General features: G+C 37.8%; 3 protein-coding genes across 3 annotated transcripts; 2 read left to right on the top strand and 1 right to left on the bottom strand.

The window, feature by feature from the left end:
• Positions 1-116: 116 nt before the first annotated feature.
• On the top strand, positions 117-5,695 carry LOC133529119 (uncharacterized). The gene is made up of 5 exons (XM_061866757.1): positions 117-452; positions 1,098-1,225; positions 4,096-4,164; positions 4,554-4,610; positions 5,487-5,695. The coding sequence occupies exons 1-5, from the start codon at positions 340-342 to the stop codon at positions 5,576-5,578; spliced, it is 459 nt and encodes a 152-aa protein (XP_061722741.1). The 5' UTR covers positions 117-339; the 3' UTR covers positions 5,579-5,695.
• Positions 5,696-8,536: 2,841 nt separating this feature from the next.
• LOC133525671 (iron-sulfur protein NUBPL) lies at positions 8,537-15,155 on the bottom strand. Its single transcript, XM_061862010.1, has 5 exons — positions 14,945-15,155; positions 13,855-14,026; positions 12,596-12,761; positions 11,023-11,207; positions 8,537-8,930 (listed from the first exon to the last, which is right to left on the bottom strand). Exons 1-5 carry the CDS (start codon positions 15,005-15,007, stop codon positions 8,563-8,565), a joined length of 954 nt encoding a protein of 317 aa, XP_061717994.1. The 5' UTR covers positions 15,008-15,155; the 3' UTR covers positions 8,537-8,562.
• A 243-nt stretch (positions 15,156-15,398) lies between these two features.
• LOC133525660 (uncharacterized) lies at positions 15,399-27,809 on the top strand. The gene is made up of 8 exons (XM_061862001.1): positions 15,399-15,633; positions 15,810-16,106; positions 17,954-18,103; positions 18,672-18,760; positions 19,919-20,038; positions 22,773-22,874; positions 24,146-24,215; positions 24,999-27,809. The coding sequence occupies exons 1-8, from the start codon at positions 15,511-15,513 to the stop codon at positions 25,173-25,175; spliced, it is 1,128 nt and encodes a 375-aa protein (XP_061717985.1). The 5' UTR covers positions 15,399-15,510; the 3' UTR covers positions 25,176-27,809.
• The last annotated feature ends 164 nt before the right edge of the window (positions 27,810-27,973 follow it).

Genomic DNA, 27,973 nt, shown 5'->3' with positions numbered 1-27,973 from the left:
TTTCAAGGAATATCACCACATCCTTGATAATAATGATAATATTAGATATGGAAACAATCCTTTGTCTATAATTATAAAAATTTATGCATACGAACCATTTTTTTACATTTCAAATATTGTTAACGATATGCTTATATTTGGTGGTAAGAAATACTCTTGCTCGGGCCCGATATCGGGTGATAGCGAGTGTAGATGTAATTGGCACTTTATGCCTATACACATTTACCAGAATATACATATAGAAATGAGGGTAGTTCAATAAAGAGGATTTGTATTTGGCGTTCAGCGCGTCAAATATTCATTAAATCGAGCAATTTATTTAATAGCAATTAGTTAAAAATGGCGTTTTATAATTCGGAAATTATGCAAAATCCACACATAAACCAGGCCTGGCGAGCAGCATTTAACATAGAAATAGATCAAAATGAGGAAATCAATATATCCCAGATTTGGTAAGTACAAACCTTATTTTGCAAACGTAGACATAGAAAATCGCGCGCAGCATGCGCTAAATTTTTCGTTACCAATAACGCAATGTGTTTACACTCCAGCTATGTTGTTTGTCGATGATCCTCTCATATGCTGGGACGTGGGGCCGTGCAGTAGGTATTTAATTCTAATGGATTTAAATTAAGAAATTAAATTGCGCGGATCCACGCCACGCCCTACTACCAGTGAGAACGAAATCACCTTAAGAAACGCGGCCCCGGCGGGTCATTTTATTTTAATTTCATTTTATTTATTCATTAACAACATGCGTCATATTTGAAATTACATAAAAACATCTTAAATAATACAGAAATACAATTTTAACGATTAGAAATAAATAACAAGGAAAAGGATAACTTTTTCTACCTACCTCCTACCTACCAAAAAATGACAGAATTACATAAAAAAGACTATTGCCATGATATATTAATACACTGATATTAAAAACTAGAATAATATGTAAATAAGTAATACACCCATTATCGCTCAAACGAAATAATGACATTTACTAAAATATAATGTATGTAAGAAAAATTACATGTTTAAATTGAATTGCGCGGCATTTTCCTCGCGTTCTGTATATAGTAAAGTTTTTTTTCTTTTTTTAGTTATGAGATCGGAAATTATATGCGGCGCAGCCGCCGACCCCTCGATCGACTCTCTCTTCGCAGCGCCTCCGTCCTGCTCTCCGGAACCGTACGCCTCTTCAGGGACGAAGTGGATCGTTTGTTAAAAGGTAAACGGTTGTACAGACCTTAAAACAAGTTGCATGCAATTTTTAATACATTACCGACTAAGTAGGTGCAATCGATCGATCATCATCAAATGCAGATCAAATGCCGTAATGTATCGCTTGCGATTTGTTGCAAGGTCAGTGGAGCCTTTAATAAATAAGTTCTAAGTTGGTTCTATGGGTATAGTTTATAGGGACCGTGCGCGTTGGATCTGCCATCTTGTGACCTGAATCGGAACCATAAACATGTACATTAATACGTCACGTGTTTTCTTGTGCATAGTAGGTTCTGCCATCTTGTGGGCTACATCGGAACAATAAACATCACATTTGCATTTAACTACTACTACTATTAATTTCGGAGATAAGGGGGGGGGGATGGTATTTTTTGTACATTTTCCTCCATAAATATTTTTTTTTACCCTACTAAAAAAAAAAAAAAAATGTTTTGGAATGGTCAATTTGAGCTCTTTCAAATGATACCCCACTTGACCTAGTCGCTAGACTTTGAAATTTTTCCCCCTCTTCATATTGGCCATTTCCCATAGTTATTAAAAATAAAATAACAAAATAATACTTTCAATGTGTCTGGGTTGAAAATAAAAATGAAAATGATTTTATTTCATAAATGTTGGGTACACATATGACAAACAAGGTTGGGTCTTCCTAGTAGGTAAGAAATACCTGTGTCAGGAAGTCCCGCTCCTCCATAATAGACAGTGGTTGTTTGTAACAATTGTAAGGGTTAGCGTTGTTCATAACTATTCCAAATTACAAATCGATAGCTTAAGTGGTTCACGAGATATTTAGCGTTGTGACAGACGGACGGACGGACAGAGTCGCACCATAAGGGTTCCTTTTGTACCTTCTTGGTACGGAACCCTAAAAACAGGGGAGTTGTAGCTATTTTTTCATATTCCATAACTCCCATGGGAACAATGTCGGCCTTTATGTTTCAGTACAGCTACATGAAATAAGAGGCCTTTACCTCCTAAGGGTTCTGGTGTGTTCCCTCACAAAATTAATATTAGGTATAAGATCCTAGGTTAATCGAAAACTGCTACTTTACGTAGCTGTTTAGCGTGCGGAAAGTTGGATTTCGCGAACTAGTGCTTTTTACTTTTCCACTTGTTCCAATTCATGACTACTTATTGATGAGTGAATGTGTTTCCTTTAAAAGTCGCAATCAACATAAAAACCTACTGTTAATGTAAAAATAATAAATATGAGCATATTTCATAATTTAGTACTTTACCTCTTCATCATTATAACACGTTTATTTTTTAATATTGAATATTGAAAAACCGTTCTTAATAAGTTGTCTGAATGGACCGGAATAGCTGCCGAAACGCCTGTCAAAGCAGAGGCGTTTTTAGGGTTCCGTAGCCAAATGGCAAAAAATGGAACCCTTATCATCATCATCATCATCATATCAGCCTTTTATCGCCCACTGCTGAGCATAGGCCTCTCTTCTAGTACGCCACTTATCCCGGTCCCGAGCCAGTCTCATCCAGAAGTGACCCGCAGTCTTCCGAATGTCGTCCACCCAACGAGCCAACAGACGCCAGGCACTCCTTTCGTCTGAAAGCGGCCACCATTCCGTTAGCATTTTGGCCCACCTGCCATCACTCTGCCTGGCAACATGTCCCGCCCAGCTCCATTTTAATTTGGTAATGACGTGTCCGACGTCTTGCACCTTGGTGCGACGTCGGATCTCGATATTCCTCACTCGGTCTTGAAGTTTGATGCCGAGCATGGCTTATAGATTCGTTATGTCCGTCTGTCTGTCCGATTATGTCAATGCCACTTTTTTCCGAAACTATAAGAGCTAATACTGTTCAAACTTGGTAAGTAGATGTATTCTATGAACCGCATTAAGATTTTCACACAAAAAAAGAAAAAAAAAAAACAATAAATTTTGGGGGTTCCCCATACTTAAACTGAAACTCAAAAAATATTTTTATCAAGCCCATACGTGTGGGAATCTATGGATAGGTCTTCAAAAATTATATTGAGGTTTCTAATATCATTTTTTTCTAAACTGAATAGTTTACGCGAGAGACACTTCCAAAGTGATAAAATGTGTGGCCCCCCCCCCCCCCCCCTGTAACTTCTAAAATAAGAGAATGATAAACCTAAAAAAATTTATGATGTACATTACCATTCAAACTTCCACCGGAAATTGGTTTGAACGAGATTTAGTAAGTAGTTTTTTTATACGTCATAAAATTTAAAAATAGTACATTACGATACAAGTGAGAACAATAGGAAATTCGTAACGAGTGGCGATAAATTAAAACACGACCGAAGGGAGTGTTTTAAATCGAGTTTTGTTAAGTTATAAACTTAACATGAAAAGATTTTTAGTGGGATTAATAACATTAACTGCCGTAAAATAGTCCTACTTTGCGCCAAATTGAGAAACTTATGAATATTAAAAAAAAACATTTATTATTAAATATTCCTATGAACTGAAATGTTCACTTTGTTCCATTCAAATTGGTGGAAAACTTGCTTATGGAGACTTTACAATTTTAATCTGAGCAAAGACAAAATATAGGGAGCGTGCATGAACTGTAGGAGGTAGCAAATGAGCCGTCAGATTTTTGGCGCGAGGCGTAAATGTGATGTTTTTTGTTCCGATGTAGCCCACAAGATGGCAGAACCTACTATGCACAACAAAACACGTGACGTGTACATGTGCATGTTTATGGTTCCGATTCAGGCCACAAGATGGCAGACCCTCCAACGCGCACGGTCCCTATAGACATGTCGGTGGTGGCTAGCACGTGGAAACTTCCGAGTACTAAGAAGCGGTAAAATATTACACATTATATTTTTGGAATAAAAGCTTTTCTTCTCTTTTGTTTCAGATACTGTGGAAATCTGCGTAAACCCGGTATCAACCCGATCGCCCGAGGACCGCACTGTTGTGAGCTCAGGTCAGATTATTGTCTTAATTTACAAATTATTTCTTAATGTAGCAGGTTTAAAGGTACCTTTTTTTGGTTATTTCGTAAATAACTCGTAAACGGTAGCCCATAGCAAAAAATGTTCTTTTGCCTACAAGAAAGATTCAGAACACTTTTTCGCTAAGATCAACATTTTAAAAGAATTTTATGTATTTGTAACCATAGCAACGAGTCACAAGAAAATTTTGATTTACCCATTAACAGAAATGTCTCTATTCCTCGACATTTTTAGTACACGACTTTTATGCCGATGCCGAATACCGATTTCACGCCGATCAATTATCGGCGGTGGCGGCGGTGCGCCGGCGCGGCCTACAAGTCTAGCACGGTGTTTTCTTCAAAAATTTATTTTTTTGCAGAGTCTGCTGCTGATGACAGCGTGTGTATGTCTGATGCAGAGGCAACTACTACAATAGGTAGGTTTCATATTTTTCGCGAATTATAAATAGCACTAAGCAATATGCATAAATTAAATAGCTGTATTTCTTGTTATTCCTCTCGTCAGGCAGGCGACAATAGTAGCACAGTTTGCTACAAGATCTGATGTCTCTCTTTCTTTTTCTCATAATTTTTAGCACACGACTTTTAATTAACATAGCAAGTAGACATAGCACAGCTCATTTAAGTGGCCAACTCCAATCCCTAACCTACAGTCATTTGAATTAGCCAGTTAGTTTTTCTTTACTGTTCCACCTTGAGGTCCTATGGTACATAAGCCCTGTGTTTTCGTTGCCTAGTTTATTGTAAGGTTTATGATGACGGAGCATTCTGCCTTCGTGTGTGAGGCAATGTGAATTCACAATTATCATGAAAAAATCCTATTTCTATTATCGCTCCGTCATCTTTCTTAACGCTGAATACTGAGCATTACTCAGTTACTTCAATCGTCGTGTCAAATAGTTTGCCAAACTAGCTATTCTGTTTAATTTCATTAATAATTAATGTATATTTGAGAACTGTAACATACTTGATACAAAGATACCATTGAAAATCAATCCGGTTTGCAATCCCTAGTAGGTACTTACCCCTTTTATTCTTTTTTATTAGTGCTCTAGTTGATATAAATTATGTTAAGGTTTTGTGGGTTGGTTTTATCAGTGTTGAATAACCCTATATACTAAAGGATCATGCACGCTACAACGGCCCAGGCCCGGGTTGGAGCGTCAGACACTTGAGTTTTCTATAGAGAGCGTCACGTGATTACCGTCATTTGTAATAGAAAAAGTGTCGGGTGCCCCCGCCCGGGCCCGGAGCATTCTAACGCGAGTCAAACAGACACTTTTATTTTTCAGTAAACTTCGAAGAACAAGGCACGACCAAACGTCACCAACTCCCAGCGGTTTTGACCCCAACCTCCCATTCAGCATATCATAGTGCACTCTAAGACACCTAAAAATATAATATTCACTAGCCTTTCCGAGAACGTTAAATACTTACCCATTCGTGATAGTCAGAATGGCGGGTGTACCTAAATAAAATTAAATGAAAACCATAGTGTTGTGTTCCTGCCGGTGAGTAAGGTTGCCAGAGCTCAACGAGGGGGGTGGGGTTAGGGTCGGCAACGTGCATGTAACTCCTCTGGAGTTGCAGGTGTACATAGGCTACGGAGACTGCTTACCATCAGGCAGGCCGTATGCTTGTTTGCCACCGACGTAGTATAAAAAAAACCATATTTTTGTACCTAATTTGTACTATTTAGTACCTCCATTTAAAAAAATTGTACCTCACGGTACTTAAAGTTATCACCAGAAAACAGTACACCCGCCATCCTGACAGTCAGAATGGCGGGTGTACTTTATTACGCTATGTTCCCGTGGTTATTGATAAATTCTATAAAAGCCAAATTTTTGTACCTTTTTTGTACCTTCATATTCAATTATAATACGAGTTTTGATGATAACTTTACGTACCGTGAGGTAAAAATTTTTTTTTGGAGGTACTAAATAGTACAAATTAGGTACAAAAATATGGTATGCTTTTCAATTATTTTTATTTAGGTACACCCGCCATTCTGACTTTCACGCCCATTCACAGACCAATGGACTGAGAATACTGCGCCTGATAAATTTGGTGCCGAATATTTTTCATTTATTTTGTTAAAGATTTAAGTATTTTCCGCACGCCGTTAAAGATTTAAGTATTTTCATACATGCTGAGGATTTGAACATTTTGAATTAAATAAATTGATTACGCAAAGAGAATCTGAAATAGAGGTGGATTGTCGAAGAAAATTTTGTAGCGACAGTAAATTTACTGCCATCTTTGGACATATGATTAAAACTTATAGAAAGCCATTTGACTTTGATCCTTATTCTTTCACTGATATGTGTTCAATTAGTTAAATATCAAAACAGGGATCGGTACCGGTTTTTTGAAAAAACATCGAAATAACCATATATTTCGGTTTATTTTATACTCAAAATGTAGGACTCAGTTGTGTTTTTAGATAACGACTTCATATTATTAGATTGCCCGATTAGGAATGAAATAATTAACAAAGAACGAAAAAATACCGTTTTCGTTCCCATACAAAAAATACCGGTTTCCGATCCCTGTATCAAAAAGTGGCGCCATCTAATAGATTCAAAAGCCAAAGGTATGGCGGCGTAGTTTCGAGCTATGGCGCCACAACCTTTAGCCGATGCCTGGTAAGATGGCGTCACTTTCTGATATTTAACAAATTTAACACAATATCAATGAAATAATAAGAATCAAAGTCAAATGGCGTTTTAAAAGTTTTGATCATGCGTAGAAAGATGGCAGTAAGTTTTCTGCGCCTACAAAGTTTTCTTTGACAATCCACCTCCATGTCAAATTCTCTTTGATTTATGTTTGCAATCAATAGAAATTAGCATAAGATTGTTCATTTTTTATTTATTATTATCATTATCGCATATAGCGATACACACAAATCCAATTCTAATATGATTATCTCCAATTATAATATGATTAACAATCATATTATAATTGGAGATAATTCAAGATTGTATATTATTACGGTTACACTAATACATAATATACAGAAGAATTACTTACCTGTGTTTAATTTCAAAATTCCCAACCTGTTAAGATAGGACAGGGATCCAGTAACTTTATTGGGAGCGTGCACGACTGTCACGCAACCTAGTGTCCGCAAGTCTAGGGGAAAACGTCAATTCACTACATCTTATAAAACTACTCCAAAACTAAAAACTACTGAACGGATTTTCATACGACTTTCATCTATCAATAGAGTGATTCTTGAGGAAGGCTTAAGTATATAACTTGTTTAGGTTTTGTGTAAATTGTTTGAAATATAACGATGTTGTCGGAAAAAATCACGCTGGCTAGAAGCTTTAATCGAAAACGCTGCCTAATCCGTTTAAGCTATAACAACACAATATATGGTGGGGTTGTTTCTCATTCATAGGTCTACAAAAAAGTCCGCGATGTTAAATGTCTATCTTTTAAGGATAACTTACTATATCCATTCTTAACTTCTAGAAATAGATCACGTAATATGTGGCATTTGCAAAGCTATTTACATGGATACATTATTAACAATTATCAAAATAAATATGTTAGTTATATTAAGCATTTCATACAGATTACAATGGTCCCTTACACCATTCAATTTAAATGAATATTTCAGGAGTAATCGTAAATCAAAGTTTCATTTCGAGCCATAATTGTACGAAATGTTAAAGACCCTATCCGCAATTAGTTCAAATTTTTACCACCTTATGCGCTGGGATTGCTTTACTTACCCCCACCATGCACTTGGCACGGTCCCATCCCGGTAGGTAGTTCTGATTTTTTGCAGGCTTTTTATAATATTGGCCAAATGAATAATCCAAGTTTGTGACCTCGAGCGCCGAACGCAACTTTTTCAAAATTTATGTTTTTCTAGGGTTCCGTACCCAAAGGGTAAAACGGGACCCCATTACTAAGACTCCGCTGCCCGCCCGACTGTCCGTAACTCATGAACCGTGACAGCTAAACAGTTGAAATTTTCACAGATGATGTATTTTTGTTGCCGCTATATGTTAGAGGAGTGGCATCTCTTATGGTAGAACTATTGCAAAAGTGTCCAGCTGTCAGCTATAAATAATAGTTCCAAATCTCTCCAGAGTAGCGCTAGAGTAGCTAAGAACCTAGGCGTTATTGACGGAGTGAATTGAGCTGTCTATGATTTGATTTTTTTGTTCAAGTACTCTAGGTATTATAGCGCCACCTATTTAAAGTTTTTTGATGACACTTTTCGGTATATGGAGATTTCGTTCCTTACCTCCACCTTCCGTATATATGTTGTTAATATTTTTGTTGACTAATTTTCTATGTCAAAAGAAATAAAACCACCACATCTAACATAAACAACTTTATTCAAACCTATTGCTCAGCCTCAGCCTTCTCCTTCCTAGTTTCCACATATTTAAACACCTTATTCGCTAGCCGCCTATACTTTTCTGCATGTATGCTGTCTGGGAGTGCGTATATAGCAGGTTTTCCACTGTTGATGCACTCCGACATGTTCTGGTCGACTTCGAAACTTTCGATGATCTCAAGGCCCATGTCTTGAGCTGTTTTTTTCGTCTCGTTGCCGAAGATGTAGTTTCTTTCGCCGCATTTTGAGCATATTGCGTGGGACATGTTTTCCACCATACCTATGATGGGTACTTTGAGCTTTTCAAGCATGTTCACGCCCCGCTTTGTGACTTGGAGGGCGGCGGACTGCGGTGTGGTTACTATTAGGGCTCCTGGAATAAGTAATAGTTATAATAATAATAATAAAATCCTAGCCTAAGAGAAAAAAGATAAATATTATATTTTATTGTGCACTACTAAAGAAAAGCTCATATTACAAACAAAGACAGGACTTAAATTAGTAGGTAACAACAGGCGAACTTATCGCTATAAAGCGATCTCTTCCAGACAACCTTCAGATAGCAAACCGGTGGCAAGAAATAGGCTATTGGGCAGTGCAAAACAACAATAAAAAAAGTTATTTGTTTTACAAGGGGGTAAAGATGTTTTTTTCCAGTTGTTAACCAAAATATTGTTATAATTAAAAATATAGTGTGGTTTCATAAATCATTCTAGATGTATCGATAAGTGTATCAGTAAACACCTCTGGAGTTGCAGGCGTCCATAGGCTACGGTGACTGCTTACCATCAGGCGGGCCGTATGCTTGCTTGCCACCGTCGTGGTATAAAAAAATATTTTTTTTTTAAAAGTAATCAAAAATATCAAAACATTTTTTTGTTTTAAAAAAACCTCTCTATCACAAAAACATGTATTCAGCAAATACATACATATAACAGTAGAAATTAAATTAAAAAAAAATATCTGATACAACAAATTAACTATGATAATGATAAAGTTCAGAAGTCAGTCTGTCAGTCGGAGTGTGTGTGGTTGGTGGCGGCACCATCATCGAAACCAAATAATTTCGCTGCAGGCTTCCATTTGTGGCGGGTCCCTCGAACACACATGCTGGTCGCTCTAATTATTGAAGTTATTATACGAGCTCTCAGCCAGCCCAAACGCGAGACAAGGACCTGTCCCAGCGAGATGCAAGTGCTTCCCCGAGGTGATTAAGAGGCTGTCAACACCCAATGTCCTTGAAATTGATGTTACTTAAACAGTTTTTTAAGAAAGACTATTTGTTTTAGTCAAGTAAGAAAAATATATGTTCATATTAATTATATTTCAAAGACCGTGGTCGTACTCGATACACGATTGAACGAAATCGGCTCGATAGAAAATAATTGCAAAGATTGGTCTTAAAATCACAATTAAACGGTTTTATGTCTTTATTGTTTTGACTTATGGGTCTGCGATTAAAATCACAATTTCAAAACATTTATATCTAAACCGTGGTCGAGTTAAATATTACACTAATAATCCACTTTTTTTATTTAAATATTTTTCTTATTATTCCCTTGCCCAGGCCCAGTAACATGCGACAGTGCTATCTCATTTACTCCGATACAAATAGACAGTGTGCGCGCTTTAGGTATTGACAGCCTCTTAACAAAGGTAATTGTGGTGCAAAAACTCCACGGAGGTGACGAGGGGTGTTAAACTGGCATGACGCAACTCGCAGGCGTTGGCGCAGTAGGGAGCGTCGGTGTCTACACATTTTTGTTTAAAGTTGGAAAAAAAATTCTCAGTTGTTACCAGTGGTAATAACTTGGTGGTAACTAGTGGGAATAACCCTCGTGTAACGTTTTACTGGCTATACCTACTAACCATCAATGGGCAGGTTCTGTGCCAGAGACAGGAGCGTGTCCCCGGTGCCGGGCGGGGTGTCGACCACTAGCACATCGACCCCACACTCGTGTAACGTTCTACTAGCTATACACCGTGTTTTTTTTTTTTTGCGTTAATTTCAAGGGTGCATTCCTGGGCTTAAATTAAGTAACTTTCTCAAAGACACCGGTATTCTGATTAACTCCATTTCGGAGATAATCAATATTTTATTTTTATCTTATAAAACCTTTACGAGTGTGTACGCTTACCTTAGGGCCCGTTCACATATTAGTGTTTAGTACGGGTTAATACATTTGCTACTAAACGTAAGTACTATCTCGGACGATCGATGTTCGAAATGACATTGATATGTCACAGTTTTCAATTGTTTGATTGAGATAAATGTAATGCTCGTGTTACAACAACGCTATATGCAACATTTAATTACTTTTTATGACAAAAAAAATGTTTAAAATATTAAAAATAAATAAATATTTTTTTGGAAAATTAACTATGTCATGTAGTTTCCTTAAACGTACTTACCAATACCCCGAAGTTAACCGAATTCAATAAAAACACGGTGTATAGGTACTAACCGTCAATGGGCAGGTTCTGTGCCAGCGACAAATGCGTGTCCCCAGTGCCTGGCGGGGTGTCGACCACTAGCACGTCGAGCGGGCCCCACGCCACGTGCCGAGTTAGACGCTCTAAAGCCTGCATCACCATCAGACCGCGCCATACTACCGCGTTCTCACCGGCAACTAGTAGGCCCATAGACATGCTGAAACAAAAACAAATGTGTTCTAGTAATTTTTTCTTAAACATGCAATGAAATGTTGACGGAGCTGCGCGGACGGCAGGAGCATTCAGTGATATTGTCTACCGTGGCCCGTATACAAGAGGGTACAGGTACAAGAGTTTCCTTTTAGAATAGAATTTATTTTATTCATAAACACACAAACGGTAATAGACATACATAAAAGAGAATAGTGAGAATAAAGTGTCACGAAATGGCCTCATCTCAGCATGTTGCTGGCGACTTCCAGCGCTGATCTTCCGATGAGACCATAGTCCTTTTCTGTTAAAAATGGTCAAAAATATGGACAGAAAAATAATTGTCTGCTTTAAACGCCGAAATAAAAGTCGCAACACAGGAAATAAAACGCATCTGTACGTACGGGACAGCCCGTGGAATGCTCCTAAATATCCGGTGCAATCACCTAGGCCTGTAAAGCAACCTTCTTTTGTTTTCTAACTTCAGTAGGGCTAAGATGGCATTTGTCACCATACCTGTCCCGTTCTAACAAGTATGTAAGTGCGAAAGTGACGGGCATAGTGACAAGTGATAAAAATTGAACCATGATGTCACCACTGATAAGCGACTGATAAGAATTAACCGGTTAAATCGGTTTTTATGGCTTTCAAAGGGGCTCAACTCGTGCGTAATCAAAGCAGGTAAAATCTCATTTCCTACAAAAACAACAATTACCTGAAAATTACCAAACCGATTTTATGGATTATTAATGTTTTTGATAGCTTAATAAATCAACAATAATATTGCAATCTCACTTTTACTAAAATATTGACAGTTTTCGAAAAACACGACAAAAACTAAAAAATGCGACTTGAGTCGATTTTTTGCTCCTAATTGCATATCTACTTACCCCCTTATTCATAAACGTGTACTAAAGTTACGATGCCGCTGATCATCGTTTGTCCCTTTCCGACGTATTGGTATGATGGAAAGGAACAAACGACGATCAGCGGCATCGTAACTTTAGTACGTTTATGAATAAGGGGGATAGCCTGTAACCCTTCGTTTCCCGGCCTCTATAGTAATTTACTATTATATTAAATGAAGAATTGAAAACTTCACCGCCTCCGGCAAGACTCGAACTTGCGACCTTTAGTAACGCCGGTCCGATCGCTGCAACCAACTGAGCTACGGAGGCTTACCAGAAGCCTGCGAATATTTGGCGAGGGTGCGGAGTGTTAGGGTCAGAAACGCGCATGGCGTACATAGGCTACGGAGACTGCATACCATCAGGCGGGCCGTATGCCTGTTTGCCGACATAATATTTAAAAAAAAAGCTAGCACCGTCTGTGCTATCAGAATCGCTGCCGACTTAGCTTGGCCTAGTGAGATTTAAACCAAATAATAATGGATACCATTTAACCCCGTAGTTGAGCAGCGGTTCGATGAGGTGCTCGTCGTTCAGCATGGGTTCACCGCCGATGTTCATCATGAGCGGCACCGAGGGACCGAACACATCCGCGTCCAGTAGCCCTATGTCCTTGTCGGGCTCTATCACTTTCATAGCGCAGGCGAGATTCACTGAAAACACAAAATCAAATCACATCTGCATTGTAAACATTAAATGCGAACAACGAAACTCGCAAATCGCCGGGTCTCCACAGAGCAAGCTTAATTAGCACGAGGCAATTCCTCGGGCGTTTTCGAGCGAGGAAAACGCGCGTGCCGCCTCGGCCGATGCACGTTTACACTGGCCATTTTGTGCGCGAGAATTGCCTCGCGCTTATTCTCGCTCTGTGTGGACCCGCCTAATTATCTCTGTCACTCTAATTACGCCTTAATTGGAGTAAAAGAGAAAGATACCCGCAATTTGCGCACATCTATGTTCGCGGTAAGCTCTCTGCTCCCTGCGCTTCCCCGATGTTGCCCTTTCTTGCTACACACTGCTCTACTCACGCGTTTAGTCACGACTCACGACGCAATAAAGAATATTTACTTACTTACTCCGCACTGGGTGTTGTCAGTCTTTTGACTCGTGCCAAAAATCCGACGAAATAGGGAGCGCTAGCCATGGCGAAGAGCATGACATGCGGCATAACAAGTAACGTTCCCAAACCACATCTCTGCTTAGTGCTTACTTTCCTCGCTACGACGAATGTGTGGCAGGTGTAACGGCGGCAGATTTCGAGGTTGCAATGACGGATACGCCGCTTGCGTGTTATTAGCATAAATTCGTAGTAAAATATGCAGCAATGCGCGAACGGTGCACGAAAGTCGTTTGTAATTATTCATTGGCATTGGCAGAATAACTGAATAGGCGAGTCCACACAGAACGAGCCGCCTCGCGAGGAAATTGCCGCGCAACGCAGCTCGGGCGGTGGAGACGTGCCTCGCCCGAGGCAATGCGGCCGAGTCACGTCTACACAGACCAAGCCACCTAGTGAAAAAAGTTAAGCCATATTTAAATTTCTTCATTGACTTCCAACTTCTCTGAAATGCATATGAACATCTAGACCAGCCATACTCAACGTTTTTTTTTTATAATAGCCACAAAGACTGCTTAAAGGTGACGTTGAGATGGCAAGGTTAGGTATTAATTAAGTACCTGGATCACTAGCCTAATAAGTTATAATTCTAATCCACTAAATATGAACAGTGATATTAAAATTCTCACCAGCAGTGGTAGTCTTCCCAACACCACCTTTCCCCGAGGCCACCAGGATGATGCTCTTCACGCCGGGCAGAGCCTTCTTCTCTGGCAGCCCACGCGCCATCACCTTGGTCTTGTGCTGTTCCAGATCATTTTTGCTGTGCTTCAGACGTATTTGGCTGAAGCAGGAGAGAGACTGGAGGAAGAGAACATTGCAATGATATACTGTTTAGCACCATTTACATGTGAGAACTTGCATGCAATATTTGATACATTGTTATCTACCAGACTACAATGAATCCTATTGTTCGACTAAATACTGCAATGTAACGGAAATCGCATGCAAGTTCTTCACATGTCTTAATGAGGCCTTTAGTTTTGTACAATATTTGTACAGATTAAATTAATAAGGCCACACAGAACGAGCGGCCTCGCGAGGAAATTGCCACGCGAAGCAGCTCGGTCGGTGGAGACATGCCTCGCCAGAGGCAATGCGGCGGAAACGCAGAATGTAGGGACCGGGAGTGCATTACTTGTATGGTACAAGTATTAGAGTACAAGTGAATCATATTAAGTATTTGACGACCGGTCTGGCCTAGTGGGTAGTGACCCTGCCTACGAAGCTGCTGGTCCCGGGTTCAAATCCTGGTAAGGGCATGTATCCGTGTGATGAGCATGGATATTTGTTCCTGAGTCATGGGTGTTTTCTATGTATTTAAGTATTTATAAATATTTATATATTATATATATCGTTGTCTAAGTACCCTCAACACAAGCCTTATTGAGCTTACTGTGGGACTTAGTCAACTTGTGTAATAAAGTCCTATAATATTTATTTATTTATTTATTTATTTATTAATGGAACCAATTATACCGTTTGCACAGGCTCCACCACTATATACGAGTATGAACAGGATGCTGGAAGATACATAGTTAAATCCAGATTTATCTGCTTTCAATGTAACTGGGATAATTTGACCGCACTCTAGCAGTCATACTAAGGTTTTAGGAAGCTACAATCTTAATTATAAAGTAGTTCGAGCTCGCTAGCCCTGATAAAAAACATATTTATATATTTATAAGTGATATAATGAAGAGAAAACAAAAGTATTACGCTGTAAGTATTGCAGATCAATAGTTGCCCGTGTACTCGCTGGAAAACTCGTTGCACGATCATGGTTTGCAGAAAACGTACACGGGTTTAATTATATTACTCTAATTACGTGCTATTTAATATGTTACAATTAAAATAGTAGGTAAACGGTCAAATTAGTATTAGTTTGGTCGCTACGATTGCTAGCGCTCAGCTGACATTTGAATTGACTGCCTGCTGCTCTGTAGCTGTTCTGTTCACTGACGAAACGAAACGCAATTAGGTTTAAAATGTTACAAAACGCTTAATATTTCTTTATAGTGATAAATAAACTAAATTACTTATTTAATTTGTTTTTAGATGCACATCCAGGTATATTTTGTATGATATTCGTATCAATTTACGATATTGATATTTATAAAACTCAAGTGGCTGTATGGCAGATTCCAACGCAACGTACAATAATTAAAAAAAGAGAGAGAACATCTGTCATGTGTTTATGCGATATGTCTGATTTTTCTACGACACATTTTCGAACAATTATCGAATTTCTTGTGCTAGTAAGTGAATAAACGATCAATGTGAAAATGGCGCTATGTTTGCGCACGTTTTCCCACAAAATTTCACCTATAAATGGTATTGTTTCCACAAAAAATCATTCCAGCCGATTGTCTAGAAAAATCCCCGTGCGGGCACAATTTCTAGAAGATGTGAGTATATTACAATTAATTTCCTATAAATAACTTTCTTATTTAAACAATAAACTATAATTTACTTTAAAAATGATGTAAAGATTGTATATTACGTGTTTTTCAACGTTATTTTTATCATCATGTGCCATATATTCCTTTGACTCAATTAGAGGGTGTGTGTCACAAATTCGCAGTTCCTTAATCGCCGGCGCATCTCGAGCTGTCCAGCACCGTCAAGATGTGCCGTAGACTCGAACATAGACAATCTTTACCTTCACGAATTGACCACGGCGACTTCGCTTCGAGGTTACCGCGAGGAGCGGCCGGACCGCGATGTGTACAACCGATTCAGCTGCTATAAAGACGGCATAGCTGTGCGGTCTTTGGGGCTGACGTCGGATGACTATGTGGAGAACACCTTACCTTTTGATTTTAATGACACTCATGATAGTATTAGAAATATAGATTTATCTAAATTTGAAGATATAGAGGTAAGTTCATTTAGTTGTTTTTTTATTCTAATGCAATAAGATAGTTTATTTTCCTAGTAGGCATAATGCATTGCACTTATGAATGTCAAATGAAGCTACACCCCGGCTCTAACCCTACACCTCTGATCTGAAAAGATTTAAAGCCCTCCTAAATTGTAGGAGGGTATCCCAATATGGTACCAGCAAGAAACTCGGTGGGACACATCTTATCCAAACATTTCCAAATCTTATAACTAACATACATACAGTAGACACTTTCTTATATAAATTTGATGCACTAGATTGATTTAGCAAGCTAGTGCATCAAATTTCTATCAAAATCCAATTACAAAGCTTGTTTACATGATGCAATCTAGGTTTTCTTTAATTTAATGACCAATTTCTTGTCCCATGTATTTAGCATGAAATAAACTGTAACAGTATTAATACATGTTGCAATACATTCTACCAACACTTGCTAACTAGCAGTGGCATAGTGTGAACTAATCTAATAATAAGTCCAGACTCGTTCTGAGGGTCGCAAAGTTGGAATGTCGACACAATAAATAAAAAAAAAAAAAAATATTATAGAACATTATTACACAAATTGACTAAGCCCCACAGTAAGCTCAAGGCTTGTGTTGAGGGTACTTAGACAGCAATATAAATAATATATCAATACATAAATACGTAGAAAAGACCCAAGACTTAGTAACAAATATCCATGCTCATCACACAAATAAATGCCCTTACCAGTATTTAAACCCCGAACCATCAGATTCATAGCTACGGTCACCACCCACTAGGCTAGAATGGTCATCAATCAATGCGAATTTTAATTTGTTAGTGGTGAGCATTCTGACTGAATGTCTAGCGACCTTCAACAAGGAGGAGTTTTGGCGGAAGGGTGTCTAGTTTCAGCGGTTTTGTCAAGGAGCCGACACTGCGGGGTTGCGTAATGCATCGCAACCATAATGTGATTTGTAGTGTTAGTTTTAAAATATATTGTTATAATATGTATTATTGTTTTAACCCTTAAATGCATTATGATGTAAATGTACATCATATATTTGGATGAAAATGTATATTTTTAAATTACTATGATTTTTTACCTTATTTTTCCCACAATCTATACAACATTCATTTATTAGGAAATTATATAAAAAATCATGCATTTAGGGGTTAAGCTATTTATATATGGGCCTCTAGTTGCCTGAAATAAATGTATTCCATTTTTATTTCATTTCATAATCTAGCTGTAAGCAAAGTTGCATCTGCGAGGGCCTTTTCATTCTATGTGTATTTCCATGATAATAAGGGGTGGCTCCCGCGAGTACTCAAATGGCGAGGGTCAAGCGTAATACAAATACAAAAAAATATTGTGCAAGTAGGCCTCAAGTGCTCTTTTACAAGTCAATACACCATTTATAGTAACATCATATAGTGACATGAAAAATATGCCTAGCTATGCCACTGCTAAGTAGACAGGCCTCAGTAGAATTTACTCACAACTACCTCATAAAAGCTTGATTGGTCAATTTAAACCTACAAAATGGTTTATGTGTGGTATGGTTATGTGTGGTTCTTCACGTGGCATACGTTTATAAGTTGTTGGAATTTTTATTTTATTTCAATTTGAAATTTAAATGACGTAATCGAACCTTATTAAGGTCGCCGGAAGACGCTGGATGTGGGTCGCTTCCAACCGGTACATGTGGAGGTCCAAGGGGGAGGCCTATGTTCAGCAGTGGACATCTTATGGCTGAGATGATGATGATGAATCGAACGGAAACCGACCGGCTACCACTCCATGGGATATTATTTGTCATTTTGCAAAATATTATTTTATATAATGAAATGTCCTCCAGTCACTGCAACCAACGTGTCTCTCCGCCTTCGAGTACAATGCCGTGTACAGCACGGGAGGCACCCCAGCACCCGCACCCTCCGAGCAAGACAGAGAAGGGAAGCCCAGTGAGGAGCAGCTTGCCAAGGTTTTCCATGTGTTGTCGGACACTGTAAGTTGTACTTTTTTAAATTATTTATTTAATAATCAGGCAGGCAGGCAACATCAGTTGTCATAACTGATATTGTAGTATTCATTAATGTATATTCAGTTTCGTAAATGGCTTTTACCTTTATATTATATTGTAATGCATGCTGGTGTCAGAAATTAGATCAGATCATAGACTTTACTATTTGAGGCATTAAACCGGCCTAAAAAAAGAAGGATATAGTTATGTATGTTTGTCCGCGATTATCTCGCGTTTGGCTAAATAGATTTTGATGCGATTTTTAGACAAGTGTTTTTTACATTCTGGATAAGATTTTAGTATACATGGGTGGTTTGATGCATGGCCCCCAATGTGTGAACCTCACACAGAGCGAGGCAATTTCGTCGCGCACTAAATGGCCAGTGTAGACGTGCCTCGGCCGAGGCGGCGCACTCGGGCGAGGAAAATACGCCTGGATTATGTTTTTTTTCATGGAATGATAATTTTCTTTTAACCACGGAGGATCAGTATACAAATAATATTGGTTTGATGATATTTTTGACCTGTCCTATTCATAACTCTGTATTTGCAGATGCCCAAGCTCTTCATCAAGCCGCTGGACTACTCCATATACCATCCCAATCTGATTTTTGTCAACAACATCAGAGGAATGACCACTGTGTATGTATTCAACCAGCCTATCCTAAGGCCCAGCCATAAACGGAGAAAATCCAAAGGTTGACAGTGAAATTTGAATCTAATGTGTAGGAAATAGAGTTGGAAATTGAAAACAAATGCAACTGTTACTATGATTTAAATTTCATTGAACTTAATAAGTCCTATGAGACCGTAAGTCTTGGGAGGATAAACAGACTTGTAAAAGTATGGTCAAGAAATTTAATTTTAGTCTCATTTTGTACGGTCGAGGAAATTTATTCTTTGGCAATTTGCGGTTCAAGTAAATCTGGTTGTCATACTTACGCTAAGAGCTGTCCAATGTAAAGTGAACCGTAAACTGTCAAAGAATCAATTTCCTCGACCGTACCTTCTCACAGTGACAGTAGTATGAGGTCTATGGAAGGTAGAGGCAAGGAACAGAATCTCCATACGCAGAACTGTTGCAAAAGTGTCCAGCTGTCAGCTATAAATAATAGTTTCAAATCTCTCCAGAGTAGCACTAGAGTAGCTAAGAACCTAGGCGTTATTGACGGAGTGAAGTGCGCTGTCTATGATTTGATTTTTTCTTAAGTATTCTAGGTATTGCAGCGCCACCTATTTATGTTTTTTTGCTGAACAGTTTTTGGTATATGGAGATTCTCTTCCTTAACTCTACCTTCCATAATGAGGTCCCTAGTGACCTTTGATAATGTCACTGTGAGATTAAGGTACGAAATGGTATGGAAATGAAATTGACTGTACTCTGTACCTTTAACTTTTTTCTAAATATATTACAAAACATTATCTAAGTACTTATGATTTAAAGAAAGAAATAAAGTTTCACTAAACATCTAGAACTTAGAAATCCTAAAAACCTAAAATCACAGAGGTTTTCAAATAAATAATAAAATAGTAGATTGTTAACCAAGGGATGAAAGGTACTCATCTCTGCGCTCGAACCCTTGGAACTCCGGTAGCCGTCTAAGAAGTGTAACGTTCTTACGGTAGATGTCGCTAGGGTCCTGGTGTCCACCCATATGGTGGAAAATTTGCTGCCTATGGATGAGGTCTTGGTGGCTCAGATGGCAGAGCACTGGAGTATCTATCCAGAGGCCGTGAGTTCAAGTCTCACCCAAGACAGTAATTTTTCCACTTAAAAAGAAATATTAATTATAATTGCAGAGGTCTAATACATTATGTGAAACAAATCGCGTTGCTGCGCACCGTGGGCCATCTCAAGTTCGCGTACGTGCGCTTCGAAGTGATGAAGATCACCCAGCACCCGGAGGACTCTACTGTCAAGTAAGTGCCTATTTCATCATCAGGTACAGTCAAGATTTTATTTTATTTTTATAATGTCACTTACAGTATACACCAGACATGACACATAAGAATATAAGAATTTAATTGTAACATAACCATAATCAATTACTACCAAAAACAGTTAGTCAGAATTTAAATATAAGATATTAAGTATCGACAGGATTAAGGGCCAAAAATATGTATACACTACCTTAATGTATGATACCAATATGAACATGGGCGTCGTTTATACATATTTCTGACAATTTGATACCTACTTGTACTTTTGTAATCATTAGCTCTAGATTTTTTGAAATAAAGATGTTATAATTAGTCTGGAATGGAAAATATATATGAAATATTATGTAACTCATAAGGGTGCCTTTCGACCAGAGATGTGCTATGCTATGTTTTCATACCCTCCTGAGACCCAGAAGCAATTTTTTTTGTTTTTGAATTTGGAACCCTTAGTTACATAATAAAAGTTCAAAATAGATTTTGGAATATGTACAAAAATTTGTACTCAGGGTCTTAGGAGGATACATTTGAAACGTAGCTGCAGCTGGAGCTGCGTTTCAAATGTATGAAAACATAGAATTTCGATGAGCGGTTTGGCCTAGTGGGTAGTGACCCTGCCTACGAAGCTGATGGTCCCGGGTTCAAATCCTGGTAAGGGCATTTATTCGTGTGATGAGCATGGATATTTGTTCCTGAGTCATGGGTGTTTTCTATGTATTTAAGTATTTATAAATATTTATATATTATATATATCGTTGTCTAAGTACCCTCAACACAAGCCTTATTGAGCTTACTGTGGGACTTAGTCAATTTGTGTAATAATGTCCTATAATATTTATTTATTTACAGAATAGCAAGCATGGCACATCTCTGGTCGAAAGGCACCCTAAGGATCATCATTTGAGTCTTGACGACCAGTAGTGGATAGTGAGTTGGTTATCCTGCTTATAAAGCCGATGGTCCTGGGTTCAAATTAGGGATTGCAATCCGGTCCGGCGGATCCGGTAATCCGGCCGGATCCGGCACTTTTCAGGAGCTACCGGATCCGGTAAAAATCACCGGATCCGGACCGGATCCGGTCAAATAAAAAAAACGCCTAAATACAGCACGCACTGTGCTGTTTAGATGAGGAAAAGGCGACGGATGAGAGGTATGAACTTGAACAGAGCATAAAACGAATGAAAACGTTTAAATTTAGTTAAATAAAAATATATTTATTATGACGATGACTGGGAACAGAAGTTGCCTTTCATGTTGGTGGCACGATACGACGATTACATAAATACTGTAATAGAAGGAAAAATTAAACGATGGAGATGCCATGGAAAGCATTTGTAATTTATGCTAAAGAGAAGGAAAGAGTGTCATAATGTTGTGATAGGAGATTAAAAGTAAACAAATGAGCAGGATTAAGTCGGCAGTACTCAACCGACTAGAGCTGGGCTAATTAATGTGTTACATGTGTGAATGAATATAAGATTGTAAGTTTGTATTGAAAATGAATGTATGAAATGAAATGATAACATTGATAATCTTTAGTTTACTTCGAGTTTATATATATATATATATATATGATAAAATATTGTTTATTTTCTATTCAAATTTGAGAGAGAATCTTTTGTATTTACAATTTCATCCAATCTTATACAATTTCCTTAATGGTACATGCTACTCTACTCTACGTCTAGCCAATTCTTTATTTGATCCATGTAACTTTTCTTAAGGAGTCCCTTTCCGCGATGGATTTCAATTCTACACTCTATTATTTTTCACATGAGATCGTCGTGTCGTGTAAGTCGTGTTCCATTCCCTAAAATTTGACCAATATACTTTTCTGTAAATAAAAAAAAAGGTATTTTTTTTTAATACAGACTACTACTTTCTTGGGCAAAAAATGAGGGAAAATTTAATATCATTTTGGTTAATAGTAAAATATCTTATTTTCTTACTAGAATGGATGTCAACGTTACAAAGAATTCAATCAAGGAACCGTTACGAAAACTTGTCATTTCAAAGAGTTCAAATTCCCACCCCACATCCCATTACCGGGCTTTGGAAACTAATCAAATTTATAATTGTAAACGAAAATTTGAGCACTTGTGAATATATAATAAATGACCGATTTCATATTTGGGTTTTTAAGTGATATTGACAAGGTCACACTTTTTACTACTAAGGGTTATTTTATTGTTAAGAAGTTATTTATTAACTTCAAATTATAGATTTAGGAATACGTATTACGCAAAAAACTAGAAAAATATGTCATTTAATTAATTCAGATATCCCTATACCAAACCGGATCCGGTCCGGCCGGATCCGGCCGGATTATGGCCAAAATCCAGCCGGATCCGGCCGGATTGAAAATCAATCCGGTTTGCAATCCCTAGTTCAAATATTGCATTTATTATGTGTGATAAGCACGGATATTTGTTTCTGAGTCATGGGTGTTTTTATGTATTTAATACAAGCCTTATTGAGTTTCTGTGGGACTTAATCAGTTTATGTAATAATGTTCTTTAATAAATAAATATAAACGAATAATCACACAAACAAAATGCTCTTACCGGGATTCGAATCCGGGACCATCGGCTTCATAGGCAGGGTCACTCTACCCACTAGGCCAGACCGGTTGTCAAATAATAAATAAATATAAAATAATATTTATTTATTTATTATCTTAGAACGCGCGAGGCATAATCGTATACTATGTGTCCAGGATGAGGTGGCGTGTGCGCGGCATCTCCGGGTTCAAAGTGTTCTTCATGTTCTGGAAGTACAAGCTGTGGAACATGAAGGAAGCCTTCGCTGATCAGGAGCTGTAAGTCACTATACCTAAAGTAAGCACGCTAAGCACAGAGAATTTCGTATATTCTTTCCGACCCGTCTGTTTCTTTCTCTATCGCACGCGCATAATTGTATTGCTGTCCCGCTGATACCGGCGGTTAATCCTACTGTGCGAGCGGGGCAGCAAAATAATTATGCACGTGCGATAGAGATGGACAATAAGGCGGGTCAATGTACAAAATTCTTCGTGCTTACTTTACTAAAAGTCTAAAATAGGGATAGAACCAGCGAAAGCAGAGTACAGCGAAAACCGAACTTCGCAAATTGCGGGGATCTTTCTCTTTTACTCTCACTAAGACGTAATTAGGGTGACAGAGAAAAATGGCTGGCTCAAAATGGCTCCAAACTACGGCCCCCTAGTCAGCCACTGGCCTGCAGAGAGCCAAATTCCATACGATAATACGACCTGACCCGAAAAGGAAGCCCAGGCATAGTCGTGGCCAAAGAGTTTAGGGCCCTGGGCTAAATTCAGGTAACTTCTAAAATATTCAAACATGTCGAGCTATATTCAACTAAAAATACATGACTTGTTTTAATATATTTAATATGTGTGTGTCTCACGGAAGTTATTAAAACATCTGCAATACCATAAACTGCAAACTCGTGCATTTTTAACCCCCAACGCAAAAAGAAGGGTGTTATATGTTTGATGCCAACGTCTTGTCAGTCTGTCTATGGCATCGTAGCTTTCAAACGGATGGATCGATTTCGTTGCGGTTCTTTTACGTGAAAGCTAATTTCCTTGCGTTGTTTCTTAGCTATGTTTAATAAAAATCGATCCAGCAGTATGAAGAGTATCAGCTCTTTTCCAAAATGATGTAAGATTTTTTTTTTTGATAGTGCGGAAAGGTTTTTTAACTTTTTTCTTTCACACGGAAGTTTTGTCATTAAAACATCTAAAACACTTGCCTATAGTTGCCATCACTCGTTCTCTTCAATCTTGCATTCAAACTCGTGCATTTTCTCTCCGAACGCGACTTGTGATGGAGTTTAACTGCCGATAAAAAACGGGTCCATACAGAACGATCCGCCTCGTGAGGAATATACCGCGCGAAGCAGCTCGGTCTGTGTAGACGGTCGTCGGCCGCATTTCCTCGGGCGAGGCACGTCTACACCGACCGAGCTGCTTTGCGCGGCATTTTCCTCACGAGGCTGCTCGTTGTGTGGACGCGCCTGACCATAAAGTGATGTCGTACGTTTTGTGAAGTAATTTATTTCATTAAAGTTTATAATAATTTGTTTTAGATGGTATGACGGCTTCTCCACATTCTACGTCGGAGGCGACGGCCTCATCCAGAAACATGTTGCTGATAAGGTATCTAATCTTAAGAATTTATCCTTAAATCGGTAAAAAAATCGGAAGGTGAATTCGAACCTCGTCGACGTTCAGTACTTGTAATGTTTCTGGTTAAGAAATAAAAAATACAATAAGCTATTTGTGATTTTTTTTATCGCTGACTGTAGTTTTCTTTCGACAGCGGGCGGCAACCAATAATCAGCGAGACCATATTCTAAACCAAACACAGGTTGCTTTGTTTTGTCACAGGGTTCCTAAGGCCACTTCCTGTCTCCATCATCAGATCAGCTCGATGGCATCACAATATTGCATTGTGAATAATGGGAAGTGGGTTTAATTTAGCTTGCAAGATTTCCCATTATTTATGAGAGTCGAAATGAAAAATCAAAATGTTTATTCTATAAATAGGCTAGAATTTTATAATCTATCATAAAATTATAATCTATTGTACAGTTAGCGACAAAAGCTTTTTTTGACGACTGGTTTGGCCTAGTGGGTAGTGACCCTGCCTACGAAGCTGATGGTCCCGGGTTCAAATCCTGGTAAGGGCATTTATTCGTGTGATGAGCATGGATATTTGTTCCTGAGTCATGGGTGTTTTCTATGTATTTAAGTATTTATAAATATTTATATATTATATATATCGTTGTCTAAGTACCCTCAACACAAGCCTTATTGAGCTTACTGTGGGACTTAGTCAATTTGTGTAATAATGTCCTATAATATTTATGTCCTATAATATTTAAAAGCTTACATGAAAAATTATTTTTCTGAAATGTGTTTTTTATCTATTGTCACCAGGTAATGCCAGACCAGGACACGATAATAGACGACGAAGAGAAAGCACCAATAGCAGCCAAGATCGCCCTCCTCATAGGCCTCATACCCCGAAACTACCTATCAGACGTCTCCCCATACTTCACGGCGTCGCCGGGCACAGATGAACTCACCGCGCTGCCTTTCAAGACGGTCGAGTAATTTATATCTAGGGGCGAATAAAAGTAGGCAAATTAAGCTACATTTCAAAATATTAGAGTAGATTGTGCAGGCCATTTTAACCCTTAAGCCAATATGGATCGTGTCATTTACGCGTGCGTATTAAAGGATAGATTTGACAAATCTGCGTAATCGTGGATGACAAGAACAGTGGCAACAGGAGAATTATGGTTCGAAATCGAATGACTAGAAAGGAATGTCAAATGGTTTAAGGGTTAAACCCAATCACTTTGACCCATTTGAGAAGTATCTTGCATTTTAAAAGAGCGGTTTAGATGTAGCAGACCCATTTTTGAAATTGTATATTTATATAGCTTTATATATAGCATTTCAAAGCAACATAGGGTCAATACGGCTAAGCGTGACTGCGGGGTAAATGTGGCTAGCCTCGGGGCCTGTTTACACCAATCCTCGGAAACTGGTTTAATTTCCAAACTGTTATCATGACTTGGCGCGAAACTTTTTAATTACGAGTCCGTACGTAAAGCCGTTATTTTTAAACGGGTTTTTAGGAGAACATTTCCATAGTTCTTGTCAGATATGCTGGTTTAGTACAATTAAAACAGGTTTCTTCCTATGTGGGTCTTTGTTTACCTGGCAAACCACCGAGCCGGACGGCCGTCTCGTCGCTTGTCGAATAAACCGGTTCATTTAGGTTACAATAAAGTCCCAGCGTAAAACCAAAATAAACCGCGCCTTGGTTTACACATTGATTCAAAATCAAAATCAAAACGTTTATTCTGTAAATAGGCTTAAGCTAGCACTTTCACATGTCATCTTATAACTATATATATATTCTATTTTCACATAAATGCATCCTTATCTTCTAAGAATTCCTTAAAAGTATAATAAGCTTTTTGTAAAAGCTGTCGTTTCACAATTGACTTGAATTTATTCATTGACAATTTCGTTAAGTTACATGGTAACTTATTATAAAAGCGCACACTGTTCCCCATAAACGACATATTATTTACTCCATTTAAACGGAATCTTGGAATCACCAATTTATTTTTATTTCTTGTATTATAATTGTGTATGTCACTATTCAATTTAAACATGTCAATATTTTTTCTTACATACATAATATTTTCGTAAATATATTGGGAAGCATAAGCAACAGTGAGAATATTGATTTCTTTAGATTAGCGTTTATTGCAAGTTCATACACTTACGTTTAGTGACAAATTTATGAACTCGCAATAATCAGTCTAATCACTAATCAGTGTGGAAACATTCTGAACGCCAGTTACATTTAACCCGCAGTCACACTTCCCTGTCTCGGCCTGAAGTCTCAGTTACCTCAAATGGCAGGGTAGATTTTTTTGGCCGAACTCTCGAGTATCAAAAAAGCACAGTAGATTGCAAAGGCCCATTTCTGAAATGTCACATGGTATTTTATCACGTGGCTTTAAGCCTTAAAGTAAATTTTGCCGCTAAATGTGTTACCTTTCGTATTTTTATGTATAAATAATGTTGTTAAAAGCTTGTTTTATTGTTTAAAGTGACTCGTATCAGGTTTGCTTTAAATACTTCTTTATAATACGATTATGCGGGGCCACACAGAGCGAGCACACGTGCGAGGCAATTTCCTCGCGCGCAAAACTGCCAGTGTAGACGTGCCTCGGTAAATTGCCTCGTGCGTATGCTCGCTCTGTGTGGACCCGCCTATTGTAAACGAATTAACAATTGTTATTTGGTATATAAATAATATGACGAACAAAATATCTCTTTGTATATTATACGTGCGGATTGACAAAAACACAAACATTCGTGGTATTCATGAGTAATAACTGTAAATCATTGTATCTATTTGAATCACACTGTATTATACTGTTTTTTATTAATTTATTAGAACATACATGTTGTTTTAATGATTCTCTGACATTTACCCTCCTTAAGTAAATTTTAATATTTTTTTTTGTATTACTGTATATTTTTATTATTTACCCAAAATTTACATAGGTACATACATAGTTAAACATCATCTTACACGTCACAAATCATTAACAAGTTTTAGCTTAGCTTAACCTAAATTATGTGAAAACGTATGTCAAAAATTACTGTTGAATTAGGAGGTATCAATGCATAGGATTATAGATTTTTTTACGCTACAAGTACCAAATCCTGATACATAAAGCCCGAAATATATATTGGTCTACCCTCGATAAGGCTACAGGATGCAGGTAAAAGATAGAATGAGATCGAAATAAGGCTTGCTCTCTCTAACACATAACTGATCATATACTTGTTGAGATTAGCCCAATATCTGCATTGGGCTTTAGAAATTATAGATGTTATTATTCGCTTACATAAATCACATGAATTTACAGATATTACACTCAAAATTATATAATGTAGCGTTAGTCCGCCGTATGAAAAATATATTGAGTACGGCCAACAAAAATGCTAAATATCTTTTGTGCTTTGTCGTTTTGACTAGACTAACTATGCCTTTTAAGTTTGAAATTTATTATGAAAGGTTTCTAAAGTATTATTGTAGATAACTTTCATACTTAGTACGTTTTTGCTTACGGCGTTAGTGATAGTAACTAAACTGTGAATGCCTTGTATCAACTTAAATGAAGAGATGTGAAACAATAAACTATTGCGTCATTATTGGGTTTATTAATTCACAAATTACCCTTTTCATCGTATAGAACGTCATCCTTTTTTAAAGTCGGTTAATATTTTAGCCCTGGACACACAAATCCATTTATAATACCTCATTAATCAAAATGTACTTATTAAAGCTTAAGGAGATTAATGCTAAATTCGAAACT

Source organism: Cydia pomonella, chromosome 1 (genome assembly GCF_033807575.1).
Source record: "Cydia pomonella isolate Wapato2018A chromosome 1, ilCydPomo1, whole genome shotgun sequence".
Taxonomy (NCBI): domain Eukaryota; kingdom Metazoa; phylum Arthropoda; class Insecta; order Lepidoptera; family Tortricidae; genus Cydia; species Cydia pomonella.
The sequence above is the reverse complement of the archived record's forward strand: the minus strand, read 5'-3'. Positions and strand labels throughout refer to the sequence as shown.